The sequence below is a fragment of the Bos mutus genome, chromosome 26, assembly GCF_027580195.1.
Source record: "Bos mutus isolate GX-2022 chromosome 26, NWIPB_WYAK_1.1, whole genome shotgun sequence".
Taxonomy (NCBI): Eukaryota; Metazoa; Chordata; class Mammalia; order Artiodactyla; family Bovidae; genus Bos; species Bos mutus.
The window spans coordinates 24,293,447-24,317,349 of NC_091642.1; the positions used below are offsets into that span (position 1 = coordinate 24,293,447).

General features: G+C 39.8%; 1 protein-coding gene across 5 annotated transcripts in view; it reads left to right on the top strand.

Moving 5' to 3' along the window:
* Positions 1–23,903, top strand: part of SORCS1 (sortilin related VPS10 domain containing receptor 1) — a 575,198-nt gene that overhangs the window by 395,267 nt on the left and 156,028 nt on the right. For all 5 annotated transcript variants that reach the window (XM_070363590.1, XM_005897015.2, XM_005897018.2 and 2 more), the window contains exon 6: positions 22,591–22,655. In XM_070363590.1, the coding sequence (XP_070219691.1) occupies positions 22,591–22,655 (65 nt within the window). The remainder of the gene's footprint in view (positions 1–22,590; positions 22,656–23,903) is intronic.

A 23,903-nucleotide genomic window follows, 5' to 3' on the forward strand; every position in this document is an offset into this window, starting at 1 on the left:
CTCAGAGATACTGAGGTATGAGTTCTAGCTTTGCCATTTACTCAGTAAGGAGTCATGAGTAAGTTTAATTCTGCATGCCCCTTTTTTTTCCCTCTGTAAAAAGATAATTAATACCTACTTAGTTAAATGAGATGTTTCTTGTGAATTGGTTATATGCCTGACACCTAAGAACTGTATTGAGTCCCTGCTGGCTTACAGTAATATTAACTGATTTTTTACATCTCTTAGTTTTGTTTTTCCCCCAAGTTGGCTTCATTCTCAAGTTAGATTTCACCATTTATTATAGCAATGATGGACATCATCAAATTTAGTCTTACAGTCTGACAGTTTGGAAACTCCATCAAACTGGTCTGCCTCTTTCCTCACATTTCCAGGGATTGAATCCAAGTAGTCTGGCTTGGATCAGAGCTATATAAGATGGTTCATTACTAATGTAGGTCAGACACATATCTTTTCTGGGAATTGAAATAGGAGGTGGTATAGAGTCTTAGTCAAACTACATAGCTCAAGGATGGAGGAGAGAAGATTCCTAAAGAGGAAGAAAAAAAGATTCTGTTATCATAAAATAAAAAGATAGATTTTCATTAGGGAGAAAATAAGATGGGAGAGCTAGGTGTCAGTAAGATAATGTTCCAGAATAGGGATATGTAATTGTTAAGTAACTGCAGTCATCTAGGTACATGATTTTGTTGTTATTCAGTTGTTAAGTCATGTCCGACTCTTTGTAACCCCATGGACTGCAGCATGCCAAACTTCCCTGTCCTTCACTATCTTCTAGAGTTTGCTCTGATTCATGTCCATTGAGTTGGTGATGCTATCTAACCATTTCCTCCTCTGCTGCCCTCTTCTTTTGTCTTCAGTATTTCCCGGCATCAGGGTCTTTCCCAATGAGTCATCTCCTTGCATCAGGTGACCAGAGTATTGGAGCTTCAGCATCAATCTTTCCAATGAATATTCGTGGTTGATTTCCTTTAGGATTGAGTGGTTTGATCTCCTTTCGGTCCAAGGGACTCCCAAGAGTCTTCTGCAGTACCACAATTTGAAGGCATCAGTTCTTCTACACTCAGCTTTTTTTTATGGTCCAACTCTCAAAACCATACATGACTGCTGGAAAAATCATAGTTTTGACTATATGGACCTTTGTTGGCAAATCGATGTCTCTGCTTTTAATACGCTCTCTATTTCAAGGAGCAAGCATCTTTTAATTTTCATGGCTGTAGTCACCATCTGCAGTAATTTTGGAGCCCAGGAAAATAAAATCTATCATTGCTTCCACTTTTACCCATCTATTTGCCATAAAGTGATGGGACTGGATGCCATGATCTTAGCTTTTTGAATGTTGAGTTTTAAGCCAGCTTTTTTACTCTCCTCTTTCACCCTCATCAAGAGTCTCTTTAGTTCCTTTTCATTTTCTGCCATTAGAGTGGTATCATCTGTATCACTGAGGTTGTTGATATTTCTCCTGGCAATCTTTTTTCCAGCTTTTGATTCATCCAGCAGACATTTCACATAATGTACTCCCTTATAAGTTAAATAAACAAGGTCACAATACAGGGCCGTACTCCTTTCCCAATTTTGACCCAGTCCATTGTTTCATTTAAGGTTCTAACCGTTGCTTCTTGACCTGCAAACAGGTTTCTCAGGAGACAGGTAAGGTAGTCTGGTATTCCCATCTCTTTAAGAATTTTCCACAGTTCATTGTGATCCACATAGTCAGAGGCGTTAGCATAGTTAATGAAAAAGTGAAAGTCGCTTAGTCGTGTCCCACTCTTTGTGACCCCATGGACTGTACAGTCCATGGAGTTTTCCAGGCCAGAATACTGGAGTGGGTAGCCTTTCCCTTCTCCAGGGGATCTTCCCAACAGAGGGATCGAACCCAGATTTCCCGTAGTACAGGCTTTATCAGCTGAGCCACAAGGGAAGCCCCGTGAAGCAGAAGTAGATGTTTTTCTGGAATTCCCTTGCTTTCTCTGCTAATTTGATCTCTGGTTCCTGTGTCTTTTCTTTCTTTTTCTTTTTTTAATTAGTTTATTTATTTTAATTGGAGAATAGCTGCTTTCAAATATTGTGATGGGTTTTGCTATACAACAGCATGAATCAGCCATAGGTATACATGTGTCCCCCCAATCCTGAACCCCCTGCCCCCTTCCCTCCCCACCCCATACCTCCTGGTGTCACAGAGCACCGGCCCTGGGAGCCCTGCTTCATGCATTGAACTTGCACTGGTTGTACTAGGTCTTGCCTCTGGAAGGTCTCAGTTCACATACTGCTGTAGCCTAGCTTGAAGGCACATGATAAGTCACACCATTTGATCCTCACCACAAGATTGTGCGGTAGGGATTTTTATTCCCTTGTTGATGAAATAGAAAAGTGATATAGTTTATGCAACATAATATGTAGTATACCAAGTTTTGAAACTTGGTCTATCTAGATCCATGACTCTTGCTTGCAACAGTAAAGATCAGCCCAAAATTCAAGAGTTATGTGTGTGCTCAGTCATTTCATTTGTGTCTGATTCTTTGTGAACCCCTTGTATCCCTCCAGAATAACTGTTAGTTTAACAGTTCAATGGGACTTCCCTGGTGGTTCAGATGGTAAGGACTCTGCCTGTAACACAGACAACCCAGGTTCGATCCCTGGGTGGGGAAGATCCCCTGGAGAAGGAAATGGCTACTCACTCCATTATTCTTCCTTGGTGAATCCCATGGACAGAGGAGCCTGGAGGGCTACAGTCCATGGGGTCCCAGAGTCGGACACAACTGAATGACTAACACACAAACGCACACTTTCTAACAGTTTAATAGATAAAAACCAAGGTATTGCATTTAATACTGAAGAAGACTGTGGAAAGGAGAACCAGTGGTGCCCACATGCCTTGCATAAGTGAAGCTTCTGTCAGAAACCAAGTTTACTATTTAAGAAGTTGATGAATATGGTTTGTTGGAATATGATTCAAATTTAGGATAAAGGAATGGAAGGTAGTTTTCATTATAAACCACTCAGCAATCTATTGGGCTTCCCTGTTAATAAGTTGGTAAAGAATCTGCCTGCAATGCAGGAGATCTGGGTTCGATTCCTAAGTCAGGAAGATGCCCTGGAGAAGGAAATGACAACCCACTCCAGTGTTCTTATCTGAAGAATCCCATAGACAGAGGAGCCTGGCAGGCTACAGTCCATGGGATCACAAGAGTCAGACACAACTGAGTGCCTGAACCAGTATAGCAATCTATTATCTGTGCAAAAGACAAGGCAGTCTTAGAGCTGTTTCACTTAATTTAAAATAGGCTCAAGCATACCACCTCATTCAAGCAACATATTGATTATGTTGTTCTGACATACAGGGGGCTGGCCGGAAACAGAGACAGCTAAATGGCGGATTACATATTTTTTTGTAACTAATTCACACATGAAAATTAAGAGTCGGCTTGACAGTAAACCTTCTGTTATTCTAGAATGCCATCCTTGTTTCAGTGATGTCCCTCAGGGGGTGTATGCCAGCTGTATTGTAGCAGAGGGATCCAGGAATATTTCTGGCTCCATTTTCAGTGTGTTTGAGCAAGTTTATACATTCTCATTTGTCCCTATGGTTCAATGTCAGTCAGTATCAATGACTTCCCATCCCACATCTTTGGCAACAAGTCTCATTTCTTGAGCACTTACTGTATGCCAACCTCTGTGCTGAGTGCTTTGCATATGTTGTTTTAAACAATCCCCAGAACAATGATGTGAAGTAATTTATTGATCAAAACTTCTTCAAAATATGTAATAGAAAAAGGAAACCTGTTTTAAGGGGGAAAAAAAGCAATATTGGCTCATGGATCTGAAAAGTAAGGTCTAACTTTTTCTAGACTCTACCTGATGCGGGGGCTCATTGCAATCATCAGTGTTCTCTTTCTGTTTGCTTGCTTCCAAAGGCATTCGATTTTTATTGGCATATGATTGGTTTACAGTGTTGTGCAAGTTTTAGGTATGGCAAAGTGATTCAGTTACACATGAGGTCATCAGCTCCTACCCAGGGTCCTTTCATCTAACCTCAGGCATAAGAGGCGGGTCCATAAACTTTCATTAATATATCTGGCTACCATCAGAAAACACTGCAGGACTTAAATAGTTTTCCTCTCTGATTCTGACTCATATCACTCCTACTCATCATCTAGTCTTTGTTGAATATTGCTGCCAAGCCTATTTCAGCATTTTATTTTGCCTTGTTTGACAGTTTGTTTTATATTCACCAGGTTACCATGTCACCATGACCCTACCTCTTCCTCCTTCAGATGTGCTGGCATTCAACCCAGCATCTCTAAGACCTCTAAGCCACTCTCACAAAAGGGACTTGAACGGGATAAGGCATGAGATAACTAACTCTTTTGTGTTTCCTCAGATGGATTTAATGGATTCAATAATAAAAGAACTCTCTCTACTTTTCCTTTCCCAGGTTTTGCAAATTGGAAATAGGGTAAAATCTAATGCTGTTACCAAAAAAAAAAAAAAAAAAACCCACACATTTATATATACACATATATATGTATATGAAGTGAAACTCTATGTTATCAAAATAACTAGAAGATATAATATGATTTTTTATAACATTAGATTAGATAGAGTTACGGCTATTTTTTAAAGATGCTCTGCTGTAGTCTCCACTCACATCTGTGAAGCCAGTCATTTTCTGTAGAGAATAACACCATCACTCGCTTTCTGTTTTATGTGGGCCAGTAGTGCGACATCCCACCATTCAAAATCAGCTTTTTCTATAGGCTTCCATATTTCTGTATTCCCTGTGTCCTAGCCTTAGCACCTTAGAGTCATATTCAACTCCGCCGTTGTACTCACCTCCTCTTAAATCTCTGGGTTTCCAAGTCCCACAGGTTCTACCTCCAGGAAGTTTTACCTGCCAGCTGCTCTTCCACTCTCCCTAACATTATACTGACTCAGCACCACCTTCCCTCCCACTAGGAACAGTAAAAAAGCCTCTCCATCCATCTCCTCCTATCACACTACTGCCTCAGGAACCATGTACGCATTTCCCTGGTCAAGTATTTGTCTTATTTCTCATGGCTTAAAGCATAACATTAAGAAGAATAAGAATGTAACCTGGTTCTTACAAACCTGAGCTCAAATATACATTTTTCTGGTGCTTCTGCCATGCTCCCAATTCTGTGTGCCAAAATCTTAAAGGCTAAGTAAGTAATTCTAAGCACTGGTTAGTCTCTGTACCAATCTATACCTCTTATGTCTATGGTTTTAAACATATTCCTACCTGGGGATAAACTGTCCTTTTGTTTGTTTGTTTTTGCAGTGATTCATTTTTAATACCTACTATGTGTCAGGATATTTTTTTCTTTGAATATAAAGGTAATATGTGAGGGTCTTTATCATTATTAGGATCACACTATTGGACTGTTATGTCCTTTTACTGATGACTGCCTCTACTATGTAGCCTTCTTTGGTTCTGGCTTCTTACTTTTTTAGGCAGGAAGAATCTCTTCCTTTGAATTTAAATGTGATCATGTCACAAATAAAATGTAACACATCATAGTGTTGGTCGTATAACAGGTCTGTTTGTAGGATTCGTAGAAAGAACACAGTAGTAATAGTCACTCAGTTGTGTCCAACTCTTTTGCAACCCCATGGACTGTAGCTCACTAGGCTTCTCTGACCATGGAATTCTCCTGGCAAAAATGCTGGAGTGGGTATCTACTCCCTTCTCCAGGGGATCTTCCCAACCCAGGGATCGAAACTGGATCTCCTGCATTGCAGGCGGGTTCTTTACCGTCCGAACCAACAGGGAAGCCCTACAGCCATCATATGCAGCTTCTAATCTGAGCTTCACTATCTACTACCTGGGCGATCCTGAAAAACTGCTTCACCTGCCAGAGCTTACTTTCCTTCTTCCATATCTTATTTTGAGAATCTAAGATAGCATATTATGTTATTCTTAAGTAACTTAGCACTTAGTATATTCTTTGTATCTATCTTTTTGTTTCATTTGTTTCTCCTGCTAAAAACTAAGTTCCTTAAGGACCAACACTGTCTTTAACATATTTCTATCTTGTGTGCAAAAATAGATGGATATCATAGATCTTAGTGTGCACACACACATACATACCACACACACACACACACACACAAAGGCACACAAGGTAGTGAAATTCATCGACTATACATATACCTGTATATGTACAAACATAAACCTTTAGATTGAAACACATCTTGAATGGGCGTTATTTATCAGGAAATCATAATAGATAACCTGTTTTTCCTTCCAGTCTGAAAAGGTTAGATTTCTAAGCCAGTGAAGCCATCAAAGTGTATATTGAAGGAGGGAGAAGGGGAATTCTGGATTAGTAAAAGGACCAGTTTTCTATGCAGTAGGTTATTTATTAACTCAACAGGCTGTCTTAAGGAGTCATGAGATCCATGTTAGCAGAGGAATTTAAGCAAAAACAAAATGGCTGCCTCCTAGACTGCTCTCACAGAGAGCTCTGCCAAAGAGTGTCGAGAGATCCTCTACATATTTCAGAATATGGAATTCAGACGAAGAAACCCTTCTTTCTTTGAAGTATGGACTTAATTCTCTCTTCTTTTGTACTCCTCATCGTCCCAGGCCGTCTCTTCTGTTCTGAGCCTCTGAGATGAACCATGTGTGTGGCTTGGGTAAGAGCAGAGAGAAGCAGCAGAAAATCATGCCCAAGATCACATACCAGGAGCTGCAGTGGGGCATTTCTGGTACCTGTACTAGGCATGCTGGATAAGAGGATTTTCATTATCCTTGAGAGGGTTGCTGTTTAATCTTTTTTTTTTCCTGTTAATGAGCTCCACTTCAGTGCTATTTCCCTATCCACTTGCACCTTCCTCCACTTCTTAATCTCTTCCTATGATTAGCAGGTTTTCCCTACAAATTAAGTTAAATTTCCCCTGCTACACTCTGAGCCCATCACTTTTCTCATGACCTTCATTCACTAATGGCCATCATTGATTCCTGTCCTCCTTATCTTGATGACTTCTTGTCTCCAAGGACTGCAGCTCCTCCATCACCGAGCAGCTGAGAGTCAGTCATTTCTCTAGATTCCCTCTGAGAACTCTTATGATGGCAGAGTACAAGAGATGGCAGTGAAAGGCCAAAAGAAAGGGTAACAATCCTCATAATTATGACTTCCTAATTTAGACTAATTAAAAAAAAAAAAAAAACTGACTAAGCTCTGGTGATTAGGCCTCACTTAGTCTTCAAGTTCAAGAGCCTCTGGATGTGTCCAGTGTCTCCATATGTAGTTTCTATTGCTCAGTCACTGTCCACCTTTGTATGTTCTCTTTTGTCAGTGAGAAGTGGTGTTTGGTCTTTCAGAGTAAGGGCTCTGGAGTCAGGATGCTTTTGTTAGAATCCTATTATCAAGGGTGTCACGATGAGCTGTTTAACTTCTTTAAGCCTTGTCATCCTCATCTGTATAATGGTTATCATAATAATGGCCTCCTCATATATTTGTTGTCAGGATTAAAATGAGATTCAATGTTAAAGTCTAAACACATGATGCATGATGAATAAATATTAACTATTATTTAAAAGAGGAATAGAGACAAGTTGGGTATTAATGAGTTTCTGAAATGTGGCCATCTCATTTTGATATTCAGTTTAATCCTCTGTGGTTTCAATGGGCATTTTTAATGTGTGTGTGTGTTTTACACTTTTGTTGTGCCAGAATTTGGAACAATGGATCGAAAAGCAGCTTATAATTTTGTGGCTTCTCGAATATTTGAAAACTCTTATTTATCCAGTTCATTTAATTTACATCAGTTGAGTCATTTTCAGAACTAACACCTGTCCGTGAAGATAGAGGATACAGCCCCTGCCCCCGGGGGGCCTGCAGCTGATGGGGTGGGGTTGTGAAGGGAAGACCCTACAGACGTCTGTGGAAGGATATTGCCCTTCCATAGCTGCCCCTCTGTGAGTGGCAGCCAAGCATCTGACTTGGAACCCAAGGTCACGAGGCTGTCAGTCTGAAAAAAAAAAGCTGGCATGTAACTGGAAAGGGAAGAGCGAGGGAAAGCAAGATAGAACCTACCAGTCCTTCTGCACTACCTCCCATCACTCTAGCCAAAAGGACCTTCAGAGTAAAGTGGCCGCTGCTTCTCTCCTGCGTTGCTAATCTCACACGTGTTTCCTTTCAGTCAGTTCTAACTAGAAGCCATACAGAGACTCTGGAAAATATACTTGCAGCTTTGCCAAGTTGATCCAGTGCAAAATCACCACAGTATACCCATTGAAAACATGGCTCCTGTTCACATCATTAACCATATGTAACTTCCAAATGAAAAGAGCAACATTACACCTCTGTCTAGCATGAGAAGACACTCCCCTTCATGTAACTTAAAACATGATAAGTATCTTCCTAAAAATGTAAAACAGCCATTGCCCATGTCATAGTGTCTATCTTTGGGTGATATTCCTTCTCTAGTGAACCATAGTTCCCCATTCTTTATTCTGTAGTTAAAAACTGACATATAATGTAAGCCACTAATAATATATTTCATGTTGAAACAGAGAAATGGGAAAGAGAAAAGAGAAGGATTCACAAACACACATGCACAAAGATATTCACATTAAATTAGATGAGGGTGGGTCTGTAGCGCATGGTTCCTAAGGAAAGGAATTTACCTGTTAATAGACCAATGGTGACGAGAAATTCCAGTAGAAATCCTACCGAAAAGTTAGGATAGTGAAGGACCCAGAACAGTCCCTCGTGTATCCATGTAACTTCAAATCTAAAATTTATGGAATGAAGATGCACCCTCATTTTGTATATCTGTCAAAATAATTCTTCTCATTAAACTTTATCATTTCAATAATTATACCTACTGATTTAAGAGATGTTAAAATTAAAAAAAATGAGCATTTTGGAATTGATGAAATGAATGAACAGTAAATATTTGTTGAATGAGTGAAAGATGAAGAATGGGTGTTGGAGATGGAATAACCGCAGGTATTTATTTTCCAAATCAAAGTGTAGATGAGTGAGTGAGTGAAAGTCTCTCAGTCGTGTCCGACTCTTTGCAGCCCCATGGACTGTACAGTCCATGGAATTCTCCAGCCCAGAATACTGGAGTGGGTAGCTTTTCCCTTCTCCAGGGGACCTTCCTAACCCAGGGATCAAACCCAGGTCTCCTGCATTGCAGGTGGATTCTTTACCAGCTGAGCCACAAAGGAAGCACAAGATTACTGGAGTGGGTAGGGTTGTCTAAATAGAAAATTAATGAGATGTGAAATGATGAATTCTAGACAGGAGGGTAGTCAAATGACCCAAAACCTGGCTCATTTGCCTAGGTAGGAATGAAACTCAGAATGACCCGAGGAAGATCATAAAAGCAGCTGTAAGACTGGTGAATCCTTGCAGATGACTAGCCCTGATATGTATATGCATCAGAATTTCAGGATTCTTCGAAAACGTAAGGCTCATAACATCTTATTTCTGATTCGCAGGAATCCCTTCTATAAAATTTTAAGTTAAGTGGCTGAAAACAGCCTTTTGTATTGAGAATGGAACTTTGTCTATCAGGATCTATCTTTCTTTAAAAGCAATAAGTAGAGGAAATAGACTAGTCCCACCATTTTTTATTGTTGGCTCTGGCACTTAAAACATCAACACCTCTAAACAGTGAGCCCATAATTTAGAGAAAGCTATCAAGGTTTTCAGGGGCATAGCAAGATGTGCCCTGGGGTGGGGGGAAAAACTTGCTGCAGCATTTATGAGATTTATGGTAAAGGGTTTTACATGAGGGCTGAAGTTTAAGGCAGATAAATCCCAGATGACAAATACCACCAATAATTGAATTACAAAACCATTATCATGTGCTGAACAGAGCAACTTTATGACTCTATTGTGACAAGATGAAACTTGTTAGAATATTTATGTGCCTGGGATAGCTTCTGCACCACCAATCCAGAGAACAAGCTGGCTCTTCCATGTGCCTCCTATGAGCAGTTAGCCTTCCTGAGTAATTCAGTAGCCAAGGAAAACAAGGCACTTCAGAGAGAGGGCTCCAAAACAGACATAGCCTACAACCATACATCACATCTGACCTTGAATTTCAACAGCTTCTGGGTCCAACACACTTCTGTTGTCAGCTGAAACTAGGCTCTTCCCATGGTAATCTGGCCAGTCATACAATAAATAAAGACTCTGGCTGTCTTCATTGCTTTCTACTTCTAAACAAATGAAGAGTAAAAACACCCCAGTAATAAGAACCATTTTTTTCTGATCTTAACATGTCTTTGAAAAATCATATACCTTCATCTTTTGTGATTGTTGAAATCTATGAATCAGACTCTTGACAGTGGCAATGAAATGGTAGTTTTCCTTTTTTTATAGGGTCACGTAATGACAGGACCAATCCATTCCTCATGATGGCTATGACTTAGTTAAAACAGATTACGTTCCTGTTTATAGTTTCACTATAACTGAGTATATCCTTATGAGATTTGGGTAGTTTTCTCCAATTTTTTTTTTAATTTAGAAATAATTTTAGGATTGAAGAATTGTAAAGAATAAGAGCTCTTATATACCCTTCCCTATGGCTTACACCTCATATAACCATGTTGTGATATTCATAACTAGGAAATTAACATTGATTTAATACTATCAACTAAACCGGAGACTTTATTTGGGTCTTTCCAGGTTTTCTACCAATGCCCTATTGTTTCCCCATCCAGAATCCAAATAATACCCCAACATTGCATTTACATGTCATTCCTTTTTCTGTTTCCTCAAATCTCCTGTCTTTCCTTGTCTTTGATAACCTGGACAGTTTTGAAGTGTGCTAATCAGGCGTTTTGTAGAATGTTCCTCAAATTGGATTAGTCTGATATTTTCTCATGATTATAGGTTTATATATTCTTGGGAAGAATATCACAGAAATGGTGTGTGCTTCTCATGACATCACATCAAAGAGTGATACAAGTATCAATAATGTATGTTTTATTACCAAAGATGGTAACCTTGATCACTTGATGGAGGTGGTATCTGCCAGGTTTGTCCATTGCTGAGTTATTATTTTCTCTGTTCCAACATCTCTTTCTTAGCAGCAAGTCCCTGAGTCCAGTTCCCACTCCAGTGAAGGAGAATCCAGCTCTAACTCCTGGCAGAAGGAGTATCAAAAGCTGGATGAACATATGTTAAAATTTCCATCATCATTAAGTCTTTTGAGAGGGATACTTTGAGGCTGTGCTTTTTACTCACTAATGTTAGGGTGCATCCGTCAACCTTGCCTGCAGCATTTACGACTGTGGTATTCTAATGGGAATTGTTCATATCTGTCAGGAACAGTTGTTCCATTTGACAATTTATTTAATGTATAGCACTATGTAATTGCTCAGCCAATGAACTGACCAAAAAAAAAGATAGTTAATAAGCCCAATTCTGGATTGTTTTTTATTCCTTCCTCACCTCAAGAATCTCTGTGCGCTGTTTCTGAGTCTGTGGCCAAATAATCCCTGTTAGGCATTAAGATGCCACCTGCTGATGCAAGACAAGATCTCTCTGCCTAATAAAGTCCTTCTTAAAGGAGAGTTTTAAAGTCTGACTTGGGATGAAGCAGTCAGAGGCGAATGCTTTTCCCCAGTGACATATTTGCTTTACTGACTGTGGAGGTGGGGACTCCCTTGGGAGTTCTGATCTCTCCTCTCTGTTCATTTGGGCATCCCACAGCATCTTTACCCTGAGGAGGGTGACTTGGGGGTACTACATGAGTGTGCACACACATACATGCACCTACACACACACTCTTACCTCTCCCTGTCTCTCTTCTATCCTGGCTATGGAAAAAAATGCAGGCTTGCTGCTCCCCGAAAAAGAAAACAAACCTCAATAAAGTGTACTGACTCTGCTGTTCAAGAGTGATTTTAATTCCTAAGACAAAGAATGAAAAGAAAAGGAATATTTTTTCACGAGAAAGATCACTGGAGTGAGTCAAGACCCAGGTTAACAGTTTCAGCCTGACACTGTCTGAATGGTGTGACCTTGGATGAGAGATTTCCTCTCTTGAAACTTTGGTTTCTATAATTGTGACATGCAGTGTTTGGACTAGTTCATCTCTAACAGTCTTTTCATCTCTAAAGGTTTACTGTTGATAACAATGTTAGCTGTACATACTCTTTCTTTTACTCTTCACAACAGTCTTATCATTAGGTAGTATTATTATCAACCTTTCTACAGATGGTACATGAACTATAGAGAAATCAGGTTCCAATCTGATTGTGTATCATTTTTTAGCCATATGACCTCAGGCAAGTAGCTTTCAGGGCTAACACAGCCTTTCCTTATCTCACCATTATTTTTCCTGAAATTGTGTTGCATGTGAAGTTTCTAGGCACACAATGTATATTCTTATCCAAGTTGTTGACAGTTGACAAACAGGACACCAGCAGTGGCACAGCCTTACAAACCCTATATGATATCCATCCTACACTTAACAAATGGACACTAGTCATTGATCAACAGCATTAGACAAGAGATTGTTTTTCCTAAGGTAGTTAAAGCCCCTTATAGTTCATATGTTTTTTTCTACACAACTTTTAAGAAATGGTATATTATATATAATATATACCTGATAATATATACCTGATATTGGAGAAGGCAATGGCACCCTACTCCAGTACTCTTGCCTGGAAAATCCCATGGATGGAGGAGCCTGGTGGGCCACAGTCCATGGGGTCGCTAAGAGTCGGACAAGACTCAGCAACTTCACTTTCACTTTTCACTTTCATGCATTGGAGAAGAAAATGGCAACCCACTCCAGTGTTCTTGCCTGCAGGGGGACGGGGGAGCCTGGTGGGCTGCCGTCTATGGGGCCGCACAGAGTCGGACATGGCTGAAGCAACTTAGCAGCAGCAGCAGCATATCTGATATATATTTATAGTTATTCACTCTCTCTCTTCTATGTTGAAATCTAAACATAAGGGCAGGGATTTTCTTCTGTTTTATTTGTTGCTAACCATCATCACCTAGAACTACCCCTGGCACATTATTGGCATTCAATAAATATTTGTTGAACTCATTCATTCATTAAAAATTTAATTAAGAATCTGCTCTCTGGCCGCCTGTGGAGGAAAGTGTTAAAGATTTAACATTTTAAATGTTAAGGATGCCCCAGGAATCCTCAGTCTATAGCAATGGTCTCCATGGTGAGTTACTTGTGACCCCACCCCAGTAATGGACAAGATGATTCATGGATGTGAGAAGAAAGTATTAGAATTTCTGACTTTTTGCTTTCTTCTATTTTGATTTCTATTTTCTGTATATTTTCTAAAGTGAATATGTAAATACCGTAGTGCATTTGCAATTCCACCTGAGCTATCTCAAATCCTAAAAGATGATGCTGTTAAAGTGTGGCACTCAATATGTCAGCAAAATTGGAAAACTGAGCAGTGGCCACAGGACTGGAAAATGTCAGTTTTCATTTCAATCCCAAAGAAGGGCAATGCCAAAGAATGTTCAAGCTCCCGTACAATTGTGCTCATTTCACATGCTAGCAAGGTAATGCTCAAAACCTTTCAGGCTAGGCTTCAGCAGTATGTACACCCAGATGTATAAGCTGGATTTAGAAAAGGCAGAGGAACCAAAAAATCAAATTGCCAACATCCATTGGATCACAGAAAAAGCAAGGGAATTCCAGAAAAAAAAATTTACTTCTGCTTCATTGACTATACTACAGTCTTTGACTATGTGAATCACAACAAACTGGAAAATTTTTAAAGAGATGGGAATACCAGACCACCTTACTTATTTCCTGAGAAATCTGGTTGCAGATCAAGAAGCAGCAGTTAGAAGCTTATGTGGAACAACAGACTGGTTCAAAATTGGGAAAGCAGCACAACAAGGCAGAATATTGTCACCTTATTTATTTAACTTATATGCAAAATACATCATGAGAAATGCCCGGCTGGATGAATCAGACTGGAATCAAGATTGCTGGGAGAAATATCAACAACCTCAGAGACACAGATGATGCTACTCTTTTGGCAGAAGGTGAGGAGGAACTAAAGAGCCTCTTGATGAAGGTGAAAGAGGAGAATGAAAAAGCTTGCTTTGGATGCAACATTCAAAAAACTAAGACCATGGGATATGGCCCCATCACTTCATAGCAAATAGAAGGGGAAGAAGTGTAAACAGTGACAAATTTTTTTTCTTGGGCTCCAAAATCACTGCAGATGGTGACTGCAGCCATGAAATTAAAAGACACTTGCTCCTTGGAAGAAAGCTATGATAAACCTAGACAGCATATTCAAAAGTAGAGACATCACTTTGTTGACAAAGTCTGTATAGTCAAAGCTATGGTTTCTCCAGCAGTCATGTATGAATGTGAGAGTTGGATAATAAAGAAGGCTAAGTCCCAAAGAATTGATGCCTTTGAATTCTGGTGCTAGAGAAGACTCTTGAGAGTCCCTTGGACAGCAAGGGGATCAAACTAGTCAATCCTAAAGGAAATCAACCCTAAATTTTCATTGGAAAGACTGATGCTGAAGCTCTAATACTTGGCCACCTGATGTGGAGAGTTGACTCAGTAGAAAAAACCCTGATGCTGGGAAGGGTTGAAGGCAAAATGAGAAGAGTGTGGCAGAGGGTGAGATAGTTGGATAGCAACACCGACTCCGTGGGCATGAATCTGAGCAAACTCTGGGAGACACTGAAAGACAAGGAAGCCTGGCATGCTGCGGTCCATGTGATTGCAAGCAGTCAAACACAACTTAGCCAATGAATAACAACAACAACTCGTGCATTTCCACAACTTATTACTAGTAACTCCTATATTGGGTATGTGCTCTTTTTTCTTTTCTCTTGCTTCATGTGTTCAAACAAAAATTTGGATATTTCTGCCCTTGGAATTCTCTTATGGAACATAATTTCTCTGAGTCAGACTGTCTCCAGCAGCAAAATAATCAGGTTTCCATTCCTTTACACTCGTTTTCTGCCTCCTGGTCTGAAGTTCTTTGTCTGTAACAAATATGAAAATACAGGAGAATTGAAGTTCTCTCCTCTTCTTGTTTCCCATTAATACAGTCCCTTCAGTCCGAATCAGGACTTTTACACCTTCCTCCTCTCACTCTGAATTTACAGTCAGCACAAATACACACCTCCTAGTATCCCTGGCATTTTTTCCTCTTATCACAACCTTAGCCTTCCAAGCACTCTTTCTTAAGATGGCATACAAGTTGTAAGTGTCCTGAAATTTGAGAAAGATCCATGTATCCTGCTCATGCAAATAAATACCACTTATTTCCCCCATGTCCCTTTGTCATTTGCTCACATTAATTACATCCACCTTACTCTTCCTTTCCTGACTGTAGAAATTTTCTTGTTTTTTATTAATAGTATTGGTTTATTACTATTAATAATAATGCATAAATACATCTTCCATGTCATTGTTAAATAAACTACTGATAAGTATAATCATCCCTTTGACTATTTCCCTACGATTCTAAAAATTCCAGAGGTGACTTCCATTATGAATTTTGAATGTACATTTCCAGTAGCATTTGTTTTACTTTTATATGCATTTTGACTTTGAGGTAGTCGATAGGAGACAGATAAATTGGGCATTTTCATTTAATAGACTGCAATAAAATAGAGATCTCTCTCATTAATTTTGTGTTCTGGCATGGAACAGTCTCTAAGATACATCGTTGAGTAAAATTAACAAGTTGCTAAAAATACATAGGGTATGCTACCACTATAGTTTCAAAAGATAAGAACAAACCTGCCTTAAAAATGCTGTGTGCTCCTCTTTTACCTCCGTCCCACATTCTTTGATAATTTCAAGTATTTTCCTCTGTATCTCACTGGCACTGTCGTTTCTGTTTCAAGATCAGGTTCGTGATCTGGTCATGTTCCCTGGTGTCTCTCTAGACTTTCTCCTTTGCATTCAGAAACAATAAAGACAAAGATGGGGAGGCACCATAAAAGTGGGGAAATAAGAAGGAGAGAGTAAATTCAACCAATGGAGTAGGAAGTAAAGTCATTATATTAGAAGATGGGAAAGTGGGAAAGAGGAGGGAAACTGTAGAAGAATGATTTGCCCAACCAGTTTAGAAGAACGGTTGATGTCTGCAGAGACCCGTGCTTACTTCTAAGCCCTTTCATTTCTCTTTCAACTTTCCATTTTCTTTCTACTGAGCACTTTGTATAACAAAACCTCACCTCCCACGACCCTCCTGAGCTTTATGTATTCCCTCATTCTGAGTCAGACATCCTATTCTTCACTTTACTCTCCTTTGTCTGTCTGTCTCTCTCCCCTGCATTTTGTTATAAATGTCATATAACCTAACAGTCAGACTTCTGATCTGGGGAGTAGGAATGACAAAATGCAGACTGTAATGAGCTGAAGAGTGTTGGCCATGCTGATCCTTTGTAGCCATTATGCATTTAACAAAATAACTAGCATTTTTATTTGTCTGCCTCTATTTATTTGTTATTTGTAGTAGCTACCATTGTTTCAGTAACTCTGGGAGTTGGTGATGGACAGGGAGGCCTGGCATGCTGCGATTCATGGGGTCGCGAAGAGTCGGACACAACTGAGCGACTGAACTGGCTGGCTGACCATTGTTTCTGGAAAACCAGTGTAACCATGTGGAGATCAGAAAAAAGCAAACAAGCATGTTTCTCAGGCTTACAGGAGAGGTTAAAATGCCACCTTTAAGATACTTTTTATTTTTTTCTAGCTCATTTCTCCCATAAGATGAGACCTCAGGCCCAGCTGCTTTGTTTAGGAGTGAAAACTATAGCTTTAACTAGGACTTTCCTGATGGCGTTTATCTCTGAGAGCCTAACTGTAGTGTTATGTGAAGAGGAAACCCTTGACTACAGAAGAGGAGACCAGAGGGCCCAGCCGCCAATACAGGCCAGCACTTTGCTGCTGCTCCCAGTAGTAGATGGGGCCACTTGCTTTGTTTATGGGAAGCCTGTGGGAACATGAATGCTTCTTCTAAAACAAAAAGGAGGAGGGCAGGTGTCTCTAACTCTCAGCATCTGTCTCTCTGCAGATCCCTCCCGACTCCTCCCTTGGCCGTTAGCTGCAAATCTGACTCTGAATAAATAAGTGCTATCCCATCATAGTGTTTATTTTTTAATACTTGCTCCGTGGTTATCTCCATCAGTACATTTTGTGGATCCACAACATTTATTGAGTAGTATATTAAGCTGGTATAAACTCAGACAAAATGCCAGGAGAATGATAAACTAGTGACATTTTTGGATTTCTCTGTAGAAAATGTCTACAAAGGCTGCATTTAGCTGATTGTATTTCAGAAGGCTGATGTTTCACTGCTAACTTCACAGTGCACTATATCAGAGTGAGTGTTTTATTTGCATTCTTGACTATGATAATCCTTAGGTTTTATTCCACACCGGCTCCTAAATGTGAGCACTGGCTTAAGATACTGGAAGCATAAATGCAGGAGTCTGGCTTGATCTTTTTTGTATCAATACAGCTGAGTCTACCATGTCCAGAGGGCTTTCACCTTCCTTGGGCAGAGAGACTACACATGGATAGATGGGAACACAAGTTATTTGGAGCCATTTATAAACTTATGTGCATAACTTTCTTTGTGCCATCCTGTGGCTTTTAGGATCAAATACAAAACCTTGACATGATGTTGTTGCTGTTTAGTTGCAGAGTCATGTCCAACTCTTTGCAACCCCATTGACTGTAACCCACCAATCGCCTCTGTCCATGGGATTTCCCAGGCAAGAATACTGGAGTGGATTGCCGTTTCTTTCTCCAGGGGATCTTCCCCACCCAGGGATCAAATCCATGTCTCCTGTATCAGCAGTGTGTTCTTTACCAGTGAGCCACCAAGGAAGTCCTAACATGATGTACACAGTGCCTAGATTTTCATTTTATCTTCTGTTTATCTGCTGTGAAAACTTAGCCATGTTTACTGTTTACATACTAGTAGGCACCTCTGTGGATCAACTTCTATCTGACCTGTGGCCTTTTTACTTGATATTTATCTCTAAGGAGAACGCTCTGCCACTCCCTCTAGCCATTGATCATATTGTTACATATCCATGAAAATTCGATCTATTTTACTCTAAAGGCTTATGGAACATTCTCCTGCAGACATTTCTCCTGTCTTCAAATACAAACTCGAATATTAGAACTCTTGTTTAACTGGGTTACTGTCTCTCCCATAGCTGTATGTAAAGCTAGGGAATCTGTAGGCCTTGTTCTTACCACATAAGAGGACATTGGAATATTTCACTAAACAAATAAGAGAATTCATTCATTCATATGGTTGATCTCTGGGCTACTGACTCTTTCATTTTGTCTGTTGATTCATGATGAGAAATCATTTCTGTTAATGAGGTACCCATGATAACCTAAGAAGCTTTTATTACCAACATGAATTTTAATTTTCACATGAGGATTAATATCCTCCATCTATCTACACATATTTGCTGTGAGCCAGGAATCTCTTAAGTGCTTTAGATGTATATTCTAGGAAAACTTATTTTAGTCTCATTTTATCCTTAAAAAATAAAAGCATAGAGATGTTAAGTAACTGAATGCAAACATGCAGATAAACTGATAAATGCTGATATGGCTTGCTGTGTACTTCATTATTCAAAAGCAGTCAGTAAACATTTATTGAATATCTATGTATGGCATGCATGGAACCTAGCACAGTTTGAGCTTGTCTGTCAATAAGACCAAATGAGTCACCACTTGAAACATGGCCTAATCTGTGCTATGCAAAAGAATGTGCAAAGTTCTGGATGTCTCAGAAGGGATAACCAACTTAGTTTAAGTGGCACCCCCACTGGGGAGATAGTTTTCAACTTCATTCATGTGCAGCAGAGCCACAAACCATAAGAGTTAAGGAGGCAGAAGAAGGGTAAGAGGTTATTCCAGGCAGAGGTGCCAGTATGTGCAAAGCATGCATGAAGATATTCCTTGACTTCATTGAAATTCAGTTCCAGAAGGGAATTCATTTTCTCAATTAGACATAAAGACAATATAAAAATATACAAGATATAGCCACCTACTGTCTTTTTATGTAATTAAAGGACCCTGCACCAATATTTTTCATCTCATTTTTATAGAGAGATTCTTTCAGAGTCCCAGAATTGAACAACCCAATATATTGGATATTATAGTAAATATTGACCAGTGTAAACATGTCTATATATTTGTTGAAGAAACATTCTTCTCTATGCTCTGGTAAGCACAGAGAATGTAGTGATAAAAACAGAGCACCTGCCTTTTGGGAGCTCAGTGAAGTAAGAGAAGCAGTTATGCAAAGAGATCCAGCAAATCATTATGAACCATGATGGGGATGGTACAGGGCAATCTGGAAGCATAAAGCAAAGCTGCCCAAACCTTTGTGCTTAATACCTGAAATCAGAGTTACTAACATGATTAGGCAGAGATTCTTAATGCCATTTTTGAGATCTCACTTCAAATATGAGATCGTCAAGAGAATATTTTGAATTAAAATTTCTGTCTATGCTGGTTTTCTCTGACTTCTTATTTTTTTATTTTTTTTTTTTTTTTGAGGTTTAATTGACAAATAGACTTGTGATATGCTTCATGTACAATGTGATGATTTGATACATATATACATTATGAAAGGATTTCCATAATTGAGTTAACATTAATTACCTCACATGTTTATCTTTTGTGTGTGTGATGTGTAAGAATATTTAAATTCTACTATCTTAGCAAACTGCAATTGCATAATACAGTATTCTTCATTATAGTCACCATGTTATACATTAGGTCCTCAGACCTTATGCATCTTTTAACTGAAAGGTTGTGCATTTTTATCATTTTCTCCCCATTCTTCCATCCCCAAAGTCCCTGGAAACCACCTGTCATTATTGTCCTCATTGTCATCAGCATCATCATTAAGCCCAACAATTGGTCTTAAAACATACAGAAAACCATTCAATTCTACAGCTCCAACTAAAATGCATAAATGAGCTAGAAAGTGATATTTTGCAGATCGTCTGCAGTGATGTGTTTCCACAAGGGTCTGGTCAACGACAGCACCGTTAAAACCAGCACCTCTGTGAGCATTTAACATAGTTTGGCTTCAGCTCTTGAGAACTCACCAGTGCCACAAAGAAACAATAATTCTTTATAATCTGTGACTGCAGATCTAAGAGGCACCCTTAGGCCTCCAGGAAAAAGGACGAGCACATCAGCAAATAAAAATTGTGGTCTGACTTTAAAGTTTTATTTTGTTGCTGCAGTTTTACTGTACCTGGGAAAATCTTAGGCGGGGTAAGGAAGTTGGTAGCCATGGTAGATTTTGGAGAGACAAAGGACTCTGTTTTGGCCCTGTCTCTTTTCATTAGTTAATAAGAGGAACATGTCACTTGAAACAACAGCTCCTGCCTTTAGAGATAATAAAATATCTTAAGAGATTTTGATTTGAGGTATGAGCACATAAAAAGATGAAACTAGATACAGGATAATCATTTTGCCTCCTGTTGACACTAACCACAAGCCAAGCAAGTTATTTAGTTTGCAGGGGAGTGCACCACTGTTTATGGGATGCCAGCGTCATAGATGTTGGTCATTTCAAGGAAGAAACTTGCAGCAATTAAGGAGGGAAGTGACCAACATGTTACTACCTAGTAATAATTTGCAAAAACCAGTTACCTGCTGAGCTTTCTGGTTTGAGGGTTGTTGGGAGCTTGTCTTTATTTTCAGTGCTCACGACTGGTCTCATCAGTAGAAGTTGACTGAACCCAATCAATGCTTCACTTTGGGCAGTGGAGTGATACCAACCACAGACAAGCAGTCACCACAGTGGATGGCTGAAACGATGGTGAAAGTGTCCCATCTTCCCACCTTCAGATTCTAACCAGGCCAAAAGACCAAGTGCATGTCCCCTGTGTCTTTGTGGGGGAATTATAAAACCCTTGCTGGGACCGCTCGGCCTCCTGGGAGAAGAAAAATATGCAGTTTAATTTTTCAGGCATAGGCTCTGAGTTTTAGGCAATGTGTCAATCAAAGAAAAGTTACTGACAGTGATAATAGGGCCTTAGGAGACTTCTTAAGATGAGTAGAGACTAAGCAGGCTAAGCCTCAGACTCTTGGAGTTGGAAGATAAGGTCAAAAGAGAAGTGTTCTGGGGATGCCCATAGGATAGTGATTAATTTACTTTGAAGAGCTCACAGACCATCATACACTCCCCCTACCTTCCTCCCCCCTTACCTTTCCCCCCTTCCTTCTTTCAGTGTTTGAGTATCTATTATCTTAAAGCTCAGGCATTATTTTATTCATTTATACATATAAATATAAAGTGTTTAAAGCAAAACTCCTCCATGGCTCTCAGTTTGATGTAGGGGGGTGGCTGCTTTTACACAGGGAAAGACAAAAATAACTCTAGCACACTGTTATAGGCTTTATATTTTAAAAAAGAAATGTTTGTGGTAGGAAGAGAAAAATTTTCCTGGTGTAACTGGGAACTAGGTAATGGAGGAAGTGACTTTTCAGATGTGCCTTAGAATAAGAGTAAAGGAAGACAAGGGGAACCTGGAAAACAGCCCTTCATCCTGGAGAGAAAAGCACACAGAGGCTAGAAGAGGCTAAGGAAGGCCAAGAGACACTTTCAGGAGTGGCGCGTCTTCCCCTGTAGCAGGAGGGTGACCGCGGAAGCGAGATGCCACCTGGGTACCACACTGAGACCTGCGTGTTCTCACCATTTACATTTTCTCACATGGATTTGATGGTGGAGCCGAGGGGCTCAAGGAGGCAAAAGGAGACCAGTTTTAAGGCATGTTATCACCTTCCGCTTGGAAATTAAATAAATAAATGAAAGTTGTGCAAGTCCTGATAAAAAAAAAATTATAGACAATCCCAAGTTTAATTAATCTTGTTGAATGAAAGTCTTACGAGATGCAGTACGATGGCCCATATTACTTATGTAACAGGATAATTATTTTCTATTTAATATGGCTCACTGCAAGATAAGACTAAATAATATGTGCCTCCAAGGCTTTTTAAATAGACTCGTCTTTTACTTACATTTGTGGCTTCCAGCACACATCAGAAAGCGAATGCAACTGCATTTCCCCTTCAAACTGGTTCAAAAGCACAGAATGGTCACCCTGAGCTGTTCTGTCCACTACATTTTTTGGGTCACATGGTCTGTTCATAGGAGAGTAGTAGATAGTTCTGCACATTTCAAATAAAAACGTTAATTAGATCAGTTTGCTATGTAGATTACTGTTCAAGTCATCCAGCTAAAGCAGCTTGCCTGGCATCTGCCCGCTAAGTCTTGAAAGTTTAATACACTGTCAGTGAGATTGTTGCATATGACATGTGTGGGACTTATTTGCAAGTCTGAGATAATAACACACAATATCCTTGCCAGAGTTAAGCCTGGCCTCCATCAAATAAAGGTTTCATTATCAGCTTTATTTGAAGTGGAAATTTTACTGTCAGGCTGTATCAATAAATACAGTAGATGTATCCCAAGGATCGTGGCTTTAAAATCCTGTGAATGTTCGTATAATAGTTTGTGGGGCTCAGCTGAGTTTCTCTGGGGCATGTGGGGTTTCATTAATGTTGATATGTTCCATCATTTAGGTCTGTGATGGGGTCGAACAAGGAACCGGACCTTGTGCATCTAGAGGCCAGAACTGTGGATGGTCGTAAGTAAAACCACTTTTCCATGATGCTCATAGTAATAATTTGTTTTCTGGATCTGCCATGAATTATATCTGTGTTAAAGGAAATCACAGTGGCACGAATCTAAGTCATCTGGACCTGAGGACTTTTTGTGTGTGTGTGTGTCCTTAGTAATCTAGAGTTGTCTTGATGGATAACTCTCATCCCATCAGGGGGGTTTTCTTTGCAGGTGATTAAAAATTCCAAAATCCCTTATTGCTAAAGTAAACATTATTATTGTGTTCAGTTCAGTTCAGTTCAGTCGCTCAGTTGTGTCCAACTCTTTGCAACCCCATGGACTGCAGCACATCAGGCTTCCCTGTTCATCACCAACTCCTGGAGCTTACTCAAATTCATGTCCATAGAGTCAGTGATGCCATCCAACCATCTCATCCTCTATCGTCCCTTTGTTACTGCTGCTCTTTTGATGTGATTTTTTCACCAGTTTCCTTGTTTTATCAGATACCATCCAGGCAATACCTCAATGGTCTATTGGGAGATTCACAGAATACTTGGAAAAGGCTTGTAGGAGAGAAGCAAGCAGCAGAAGGGAAAAGTCAGTTGGTAGCTCTGAACGCCCCAGCTGAGATTGGCTGAGTGAAGGATTGTGTTTCCTGTGGACATTGTGACTTTAGCACTCGATGTGGAGGAAGTTGAAGATTTACAGTCCAAATACATGTCTGTATGGCTCACAAGTTCACTCTCTTGTGTGACCTTGAAAGTCTTTATGCCCTTGTTTCTTCACTGTAAATTGAAGAAGTGAATAACAGTGATTCCTACGGTAGCTAATATTTACTGAGCACTTGCCCTGTACTAAGAATTATGCTAAGGGATTTCTATACTTTATCACAACTATCTTCACAACTTGTAGGTGGTTCCTATTTTATGGATGAAGCAATCGAGGCATAGAAAGTTTACGTAATATGGTTAAATGACGTGGATTTCCTCCCCTTCTTTGGTCCTGAGGATCTCCAGAAGGGCTGAGCATTTCACAGGGTGCTACTAGGCCCAAGACGGATGCTGCAGGTGAAAGAGTAAAGGGGGCTACAGAGAAGAAGAAAGGACGAGAGAGAAAAGGCGAGTGAAAAGGAAGAGGTCTCCAGTGTAGAGAAGAGGAAGAGAATGGTCTCTCCAGTCACCACTGAGCCGGGAGGCTGGTGGAGGTTGTCCAGCACTGAGCAGAGGGCTATAGTCCAATTTTGGAGACCTTCCCTCCTTCACAACTACCCCTC